At 42.5% G+C, this 10,000-nt stretch overlaps 1 protein-coding gene across 1 annotated transcript in view; it reads right to left on the bottom strand.

Annotated features, from left to right (window-relative positions):
• The window catches only part of mtss1 (MTSS I-BAR domain containing 1), an 80,380-nt gene that overhangs the window by 17,990 nt on the left and 52,390 nt on the right, over positions 1–10,000 (bottom strand). Inside the window, exons 4-6 of the mRNA XM_080777235.1 lie at positions 7,834–7,918; positions 6,283–6,374; positions 3,732–3,806 (exon numbers count right to left, since the gene is read on the bottom strand). Of these exons, the coding sequence (XP_080633361.1) occupies positions 3,732–3,806; positions 6,283–6,374; positions 7,834–7,918 (252 nt within the window). The remainder of the gene's footprint in view (positions 1–3,731; positions 3,807–6,282; positions 6,375–7,833; positions 7,919–10,000) is intronic.

The raw sequence follows: 10,000 nt of genomic DNA, 5'->3' as shown, positions 1-10,000 counted from the left end.
CCCCTGCAACTGTCTGAGCGGTCCGACTTCAAACTTGCCGCGTGTATCGCCGAGGGCCGAGTGGGAAGTCGTGGTGCAGTATATAATATCGTTTTTTGTTAAGTCTGGGTCCTAGGGGTGGGTCCCTTCCTACTGAGTAAAAAGTACAATATTTGTCTTTGAAATGTAGTGGCGTGAAAGTTTTTGTTTTGTTTTACCCCAGTACTCCAAGTTAATGTACTTAGTCACTGTCCTCCACTTTGAACAGTACAACCTTTTATAAAACGTGTCAATGTAAAAAGGAAAATAAAGAAAAGAAAACTAAAACAACACCACCTTGTATGAGAGCTCAAAGTGCCATACTGTCTGGCTGCGGACATGACTGTATGTGTTTCCAGTGTCTCTAACAGGTCTGTTACTGTACTGCTCTCTCACACACACACACACACACACACACACACACACACACACACACACACACACACACACACACACACACACACACACACACACACACACACACACACACACACACACACACACACACACACACACACACACACACACACACACACACACACACACACACACACACACACAGGCTGCAATCAAAAGGCTTATTCAGCAACAGGGTCTACACCTGTGTGTGTGTGTGTTTGTGTGTGCGTGCCTGCACGTCACACACTGATGATGTCACCAGGGTGACTCCTGGCCAGCCACACACACACACACACACACACACACACACAGACACAGACACAGACACAGACACACACGGACACACACAAAGTACCTGCCCGAGACAGAACAGAACACATACCGTAGAAAACAGCCAAACTGCACCTTTCGGCCTATAAACAGCGGCACACTGTACAGTACAGTCGTTGTAATGTCGAGATGAACGCATAACTGCTGCGATTGTCTCTGCGAGGTCGGGGGCACCCGCAGTAACCTCGCCTCTTTTGACTTACTCCACGTTATTAGTCTACATTCTCCACTAGAGCTGCTGCATGTCTGCATTACTTTAGCCTACCATCTCCACTAGAGCTGCTGCATGTCTGCATTACTTTAGTCTACCATCTCCACTAGAGCTGCTGCATTACTTTAGTCTACCATCTCCACTAGAGCTGCTGCATTACTTTAGTCTACCATCTCCACTAGAGCTGCTGCATGTCTGCATTACTTTGAGGGTCGCTAACTAGACACTCTAATGTCTGGCTTTCTGAAAATATGTCATATGGCAGGCAACTATGAACTTTTAATGACGTAAAAGAACCCACATGACGTCATGTGGCAGCCAAGTCTATGGACGTTGTTTTAGAGCACTTTAAACCAACATAGAGTACGATGTTTGCTTAAAGAAGTGAGGCACTTCACAGTGAAGGCAGGCACGGGTGGGCCCCAAATGACTCTGGGCCCAAATGACTCTGGGCCCAAATGACTCTGGGCCCCAACATAACTGTGTTGGCTGCGTCATGGTTGTAACTTGTTACGTACTGTATGTATGTGTGTGTGCGTGTGTGTGCCAGTGTGTTGGTGCTCTGAAGTGGTCCTACTCCACATAATGACAGATAAAAACACACGCCCACACATATTTATTTTTAGTGTTGGGATTACATTTAGGAAAACATTAATGTTAGGATTAGGATTACACATTTAGAGGTCAGGTTTAGGGGTCGGAGTATGCCTGTATTTATATTTAGTTAACTTGTGATGCACACCGAAAATAGCAAAATAGCAAACTCACAACGCTCCCTGAGCGTGTATAGATCTGCTATTATCAGCGTGTCAACACCAGGCCACAAGAAATATATGAATGACACTTATAAATGTTAAAACGTTGATGTCCTTACAAGTATAGTAATATGTGTGTGTGTGTGTGTGTGTGTGTGTGTGTGTGTGTGTGTGTGTGTGTGTGTGTGTGTGTGTGTGTGTGTGTGTGTGTGTGTGTGACAGAGAGAGGGGGGGGGGGCTATATGTGTCATGTCATCATTATGTGGTAACTGGTGGCCAACAATAGAACATGACTGAGCACTTTCTCTCCCTCTCTCCCCCTCTCTCACTCTCATTAAACATGAATTGCAGCAGAGAGAGAGAGAGAGAGAGAGAGAGAATAACAGAGAGATGTTTGGATGAGAACATGTCCAGAGATGTTTACACCACATCACACACTCTGCTGTGGCTGGACCTGCCCTCTTCTCTGTGTGTGTGTGTGTGTGTGTGTGTGTGTGTGTGTGTGTGTGTGTGTGTGTGTGTGTGTGTGTGTGTGTGTGTGTGTGTGTGTGTGTGTGTGTGTGTGTGTGTGTGTGTTTTCAACTGCTTTGATTATGGGATGGCCATGCCAGGTGCTACCATGGTAACTGCAGGGTGTGTCACACAACCTCCCAAAAAAACACAATAAGGACGGACTTCCCATCAGCCACTGGGCCACACCCAGGGAACTCTGGGTTGCTATGGCGACAGAGCAGGTAAGTTAGCACAGCTAACCCTGTTTGTTTAACTGCTGCAGCGGTTCTCAAAGTGTGGTCCGGGGACCCCCAGGGGTTCAATGATTTGAACTATATTAACCATATTTTATACTTTGGCTATACAATCTCAAAAAGTGGAAGAGCGGAAGTTGAGAGCGGAAGAGTTTGAATAATTTAGCTTTTTGTTACACAAATCTTCTCTTCTGGGGATCCCTGGCACAAAACATTTCCAGATAGATAGTGGCGGTACAGCAGGTAAGGTTACAGATAGGGGTGGGCGATATGGTGATAAATATCGTTGAGATGATACGGTGTCTCTACGATATGCCTTTTCAGAGATATCGTATATATTGTGGTTACAGAGTTACAGGTAAAGAGTAAGTACTGTACTCTAGCAATACAGTGCAAAAATACCAGAAGGACCAGCAATGGTAAACGACGGTAAAAAACAAATAAAGTGTCCATTACACTGATTACAGTCAGTGCTTCATAAGTGCCTCGTCATCGTATTACATCGTAAAACAAATAATTATCAGCGCAGTGCCAAACAAAACAAAAGTGTCCATTCAGTCGGTGCAATAGTATGAGAAGTGAAAGTGCTCACAGTGGAAATACCTGCACGAAAAAAGCACTACTCTAGGAATGTCATTAGAGGTCAGAGCCTTTGAAACATCCATTTATTCCAGGTTAAGCTACAGTTGACCTGACCAAGTGAAATAGATGTCCGCACAGCCAAATATATCTATAAATGCACCAAGTCTCTGTGTGTACGTACGTACGTACGTATGTACACACACACACACACGTATGTACGTACATACGTGTACGTACATACATACGTACGTACATCTGAAATCCACGTAATTTGAGAACTGTTCGCCTCACCTTGACTTGAAAAGGATTGAGAAAAGCTTGTACCGGTGTGAACAGGTGTGAATATAATGGAGACTGTAAAGCGCTTTGAGTAAATTAAATGTTCAATATCAATGGTCATGTCGGAAAGCAGCATTGTGAATGAGATTAATAATTAAAATAAATACATTTAGAGACATGTCAATGTTATCTCACATAAAAATTGTATCGTCGAGAGGAGAGAGAAACAGTGGAAAATACAGTGGGAAAGCTGAGACAGACAGTGGAGAGACTGAGGTAGAGACAGTTGAGGACAGACAGTCGTAAAGCTGAGACAGAGAGTATATAGGAACTTGTGTATGAGATACTGAGGAGAGACATTTCTCATAGGACTGTACTATACTGTACTATACAGCCATGCTTCTTCCTTACCTTTCTTCACCTTCTTCTGTAGTTTAATGGTGTCTGAAGACTTCTTTTTAATGTCTGCTCTGGCCTTCTTATACTCTGAGAGAGAGAGAGAGAGAGAGAGAGAGAGAGAATAATTTAAATTTAGCTTCTTTTCCAAATTTGCTTTGTTGATATTAGAATAAATAATAAAGAAATTATAAAATAAATAATTGCTTCTTGATTATTCAATTAATGGAATAGTCATCAATAGACTAAATAAAATAATAAAATAATACATCAGCACTAAGATAAATGTGTAGAATAGTGGTTGGTTCATTGCATGTACTGGTATTAGTAGAGGAGTACTGTTCCTTTAAGAGATTCACACAACCTTTTGATTGGTTTCGTGTGCAGACACATTCAGAGTGATACATCTAATCAGAGTGTAGCACATTCACAGTGATACATCTAATCAGAGTGTAGCACATTCACAGTGATACATCTAATCAGAGTGTAGCACATTCACAGTGATACATCTAATCAGAGTGTAGCACATTCACAGTGATACATCTAATCAGAGTGTAGCACATTCACAGTGATACATCTAATCAGAGTGTAGCACATTCACAGTGATACATCTAATCAGAGTGTAGCACATTCACAGTGATACATCTAATCAGAGTGTAGCACATTCACAGTGATACATCTAATCAGAGTGTAGCACATTCACAGTGATACATCTAATCAGAGTGTAGCACATTCACAGTGATGCATCTAATCAGATTGTTCACAGTGGAACAATACCACATTTTTTATGGCACAGTTGCTCTGTTTTAAATGGTGGATTGATGTTTGTCTGTGTGGTCTGGGGAGTCCCCAGCAAGAAAACACATTATGCAGAGTCACAATCATTTAACCCCTTAATCCATCATTTATATGTTGGCTTTTCAAAAATAGCAGATGATTGATAGTATTAAGATTGTTTTCCCCTCTCCTGGGGGTCCCTGGCACAAAACACAAGTTCATGTCAGTGAATGACTAAAGACATTCTCCACTGTGCCAGACTGTGGGAGGTGAAATGGCACGTTCACATAGAGTTATGACTGGGACAATGATTTACCTCCACAAAACTAAACAAATACAACAAAGGATGAAAGTTGGGACACGTTCTTGAGTTGACATAAGAGAAAACATTGGGTAGGGCTGCAAAGGTTTTCTTCTGTAATCTCTAAGACATGTCACATAAATGACTTGCATGTAATTTATTCATGCAACATTTCAAAGTTGCTCTGATTCACACTTTGAATAAACATACGTCATGGTTTGGTCTATAATGACTTAAAGTTATAAGTGCTATTATAATGCCTTATAAAGAACCTATACGGCATTATAACACTCAATAATGTTTATAATAATTTATAAGAACTCCTAACGCGGTTTATGAAGTATAAGCGTTGCTCAGCAGAATACCACATTACATTAACGACCACGTAAAAAAAAAAAAAAAAAACTTACAAAAGACTATGACCACTACACCAAAATGTGCTGTCAAGATCAACACTGCAGTCTTACCAAACATACCGTTAAATTTCCGTCCCCATTTTGTAACCCAGTCACAGAAACACATGACTGGTTACGTGCTCACTCACCGGTAGTCAGCCGATACTAAGCTACCTGCCAGAGGGTGAGGATTTAAGACCCTTTCACAATAACTTGGTGTTTCACAAGGTTGTTTACAAGGATGTTGAAGCATGCTGCAGGAGTATGCGGGAGGGGATAGTGCAGGAACATTGTGGGCTATATCTTGCGCCACCCCTTAACCCTTATCCCTAAAGATAAGAAAAGATCTACAAGCTCACAATGTCTTGATGTAGATCGGCTAGTTGAACTATTTTAAAATGTTTTTCAAAATAGTACAAAATTGGCAAATACGTTTAGGGATAAGGGATAAGGGTGGCGAAAGATGGAGCCCTGTATGTCCATGTTTATTGTTTTATTTCGTAAACGAATGCCCTACTTCATCATACAAGCTTGTTGTGGCCATCTTTGATCTACAATCTCACAAATTGCGTTGTGAGATTGCGTTGCGTTGTGAGATTGCAGACCGGCTATTTGGGCTATTCCTGAAACAAAAAAAAGTAAGCCTTGCCGAGTCATATGGCCCAATAGTTGTTCAATCTGGTCAATCTGGTCAATCTGGTCTTCAAATATTTTGAAAGTGAACGTGGTTAACTGTGTCTGTGGGTTTTATAAATGTATAGCCAATGCAAACAAGAGCTTGTGACTAAATAATATATCAGATAACAGTTCCCTTTTTCTATTTCTTAAAATCATTAATGGTTTGGAGTTACAGGAGTAATGATATTATTACAGTCCTACAGTATGTAATCTGGAGCCATCACAGTGAAGTGAAGCAGTTTGAAGCAGTTCAACCTGATGTTGAACTTGTTGCACGACTTAGAACATAGAGATTAAGTTGTTTAAGCTGCCTTAATCACTTTGACACGGTCATGGTAGGTCCACTTGGATGTGTGTATATCATTAGCATTACGTGTGTGTGTGTGTGTGTGTGTGTGTGTGTGTGTGTGTGTACCTTTAGCGTGGTCCTTGTCCAGCTGACTGGTGATCTTCTTCCATTCCTCTATCTTCAGTTCTAATGGAGAGATGAGACTGTCTGATAGCGATCTGAGAGAGAGAGAGAGAGAGAGAGACACACACAGTAAAAATACATTTAGACTGAGTCTCTTTTTAAAAATGTTTTTTTAAATTTCCCTGAAGGATAGTCCCTTGAGTTGCAGCAACTCGTTTTCAAGGGATTCCTTGAGTAGTACTGGCCAAGAGGCAGAAATAAAATTACACATCGTCAATATTTTGGACCAGCAAATACAACATCCATAATACACCTCAAAGTACCTATGAATAAATACAACACGTCAACAAAGTCCTACTTTTTAGTAGCAGGGCAAAATACACAATATACACGATCTAAACAGACATAATAAATATATAGGCATGAACATAGGCTAGTACATATCCAAACATGCAGGTGTTGGACTGTACATTCCATCTAAGATGATCCTTTTGAAACTTCTCAAGGGAACTTTCAAAGCCAATTTTAGTCTGGACTGTAGATCGTTCCACGACCAAGGGCCAAAGAAGGCCAGACATTTTTTACCCCCCTCGGATTCGAATGCTGGTACTACACACCAAGCATTTGACCTGAGGTTGAGGCCGTTTTGGACCAAGTCAAATTTGGATGAAATGTAAGACGGCAGGTCACCCAGAATGGCTTTATAAATGAAAATATGCCAATGCTGAAGCCTGCGAGATGCCAATGAGAACCAACCGACTGCAGCATACAATGTGCTCTGAAAGGTGAATTAGTTATGATTAATCAAAGTAATCATGCAATCATGCTTTTGAGAGCCCTGCAAGCCACAGTGTAAAGACTTTTATTTTAGAATTGGACTGTGATTTGTGTTGGTGCTGCACCTACTGTACAGCTCTATTCTATACATACTGTATAGCCATACCACTCAATACAGCTCAATATTCTTCAAATTATTTGTACTTATTATTGACTCATCAATAATAAGAGAAACAGTTGATGCTCTCTATTGTCCTCATGTGAATGTGTCATCAGCGATCCATTCATGGAGTAAAGCTAAATAAAACCTCACGCATGAGCAACAAGTCCTAATGTGTGATTTGTGAAAGTGTGAAAGGAAATCCCCCCCCCCCCCACTTCAAATGCTCCAAACTTAAAATAACAAAACGAAAATAGCCGATCTACAAGCTCTCAATGCATCGCGCTGCAATGCATTGAGAGCTTGTAGATAGGCTATTTTCGCTTGCGTGATATGCTTCCATAGAACTTAAGACATGCTGGCTTCTATAGAATCTAAAATGACTGAAATCAGTCGTGGTGACTGAGAACATTCAATCAGATTCCAGGATTTCAGAGCCTGTCTAAAGCCATGCTGTGGCAGGAGGAACACTGCTGATCTACAAGACCTCAGTACATATGCGTGCATGTGTGTGTGGCTGTGCATGTGTGTGTGTGTGTGTGTGTGTGTGTGTGTGTGTGTGTGTGTGTGTGTGTGTGCACACGTGCGTGCATGTCTGCGTGCGTGCGTGTACATACGTGGTGAACAGTTTGAGCTTGGACTCGATGCTGCGGTGTCTCATACACATCCTGGTCAGTGCTGAGCCGATCTCCTTGGTGGCTCCTGGACACAAAAAAATAAAAAAATAATAATATCAGAGTACGTTTTTTAGGACAAGGACCATTTAGCTGTGACCCCACACTACAGCTGTCTATTTTATAGTATAATACTCATAGATAGCTTCATAGATTTGTTTGACAGCACCATCATTTGTTCATGTGTATTTTCAGATATTGAACAACCTTCAATACCGAGTAAAACCTTTGGCTCTGTACTTGGTCCAGAGCATGGAAGTGGGAACGGAGCAAGCGACAGTATTTTAACGTGAGCACGGAGTGGGTTTTAAAATTAGTCAGAGCGGCTTCGGAGCGAGGACCGCCTGCCACGCCGAGCTAGTCCAGCCAGGGGCCGTGCACCACAGGTTTGAGCATGCCCGGTCACAGACCTTTCAGTGTGCCATCAGACTGGAAGGTTGATACAGAGGGTCTATAGCTCCTCTTCATAACACTCTGGAAATCAATACGATCAATATGACCAGCCTATGTAGTGAAGATACTGTTCTAAGACCTATTGACCAACCTGACCAACAGTATACCAAAGAAACCAAAGTACACCGTGTGTAAACGCAACGCCCTTATCCACTAGTCTAAGAGGGGATCATTGACTTAACGGAACCTTATAGTAAAAGTTAACCGATGGATTTGCAAAGTGTGAGATTACTGTGAGAGACAGACAGTAGGAGAGCTGAGAGGGAGACAGTGTATAGGAGAGACAGACAGACAGCTGAGAGACACAGTAGAAGAGCTGAGAGGGAGACAGTGTATAGGAGAGACAGACAGACAGCTGAGAGACACAGTAGAAGAGCTGAGAGGGAGACAATGTATAGGAGAGACAGACAGACAGACAGAGAGAGAGGCAGTGTGTAGAGGACTAGATGAGACAGTCTTGCTTGTCATCCAAGCCACCATGAACTCACAATCATTGATGGACAAATATTCACAATAAATGCACTTTTAACTGCACTACATTTGGGACCCAAACTTACATATTATATAATGTATTAGCCGAAAATAGCAGACGCTGCAACGTGTTGTGAGCTTGTAGATCGGCTTTTTTCAGTATTTCTGTCACACACACACACACACACACACGAGGAGTGTTTTGCCACACCCAGGCATGAGGAGGAATGGATTCAACGTTAAGGTGTGTCAGAGGTATGTTTGTTTTATTCACTATTCTTATTCACCTCACCCTCTCTGATGCTCTGTGTTCAATGGTCAAAGTCAACATGCACTGTTGCACACACACACACAAAACTTGTAAACCATCTGCGCCCTGCAGCTTACACCTTAAAAAACTGATAATGTTGCCACAGTGTGTGCTTGTACATGTGCATAGGCCTACAGTGTGTGAGACTGTGTGTGTGTGTGTGTGTGTGTGTGTGTGTGTGTGTGTGTGTGTCTGTCTGTGGTGTATGTGGCGTGTTGTCGCTTCTGAAGACAAATCATTATAAAACCCACAGTGTTGTGCAAAGGTGTAAATATTAATTTAGTGTATTACTGGATGACTCACAGGGTGTGTGCACGTGTGTGTGTGTGTGTGTGTGTGTGTGTGTGTGTGTGTGTGCGTGCGTGTGCGTGCGTGTGTAGGGCGTTGTCCATCCGTGCTGTTCAGACATGTCCAATCCACCTCTCAGGTGTGGCTTTTCTACATCACTATGCATGTCAGTGTGAATGGTTGTGAATCCTGCAGGTTGTCTCCACTACTACACAAACCAAGTAAACCCTGCTTGTAAAGTAAACCCGACACTAGGGTGGTGCAGGCACTGCAGTGGTATCCTGCCCACCACCACGGAGGTTGTGGGTTTCAATCCACCGTAGTGCTTCCGGCTTTGTCGGGCGGCTATGCGAACACAAGTGTCCCGTGTGTGGGGGAGGTCCTACTGTCGCCCAACACTCCCTGTCAGCAGGGAGGGTTGGGCGGGAGGCGTAGTCCTCCCGGTGGGGGAGCCTCACTGGCAGGCGAGCCAGTAGGATACAACAGCAGTGACAACACAGATACGTGTGTGGGGAGGAATTAATTGGCATTGGGTAAAAAAAGGGGGTAAAAATAATTGTCTACTCTAATTTAAAAAAATCACACCTG

The sequence above is a fragment of the Protomyctophum bolini genome (genome assembly GCF_963924005.1).
Source record: "Protomyctophum bolini genome assembly, chromosome: 2".
NCBI lineage: Eukaryota > Metazoa > Chordata > Actinopteri > Myctophiformes > Myctophidae > Protomyctophum > Protomyctophum bolini.
This window is presented reverse-complemented; position numbering and strand designations above follow the sequence as displayed.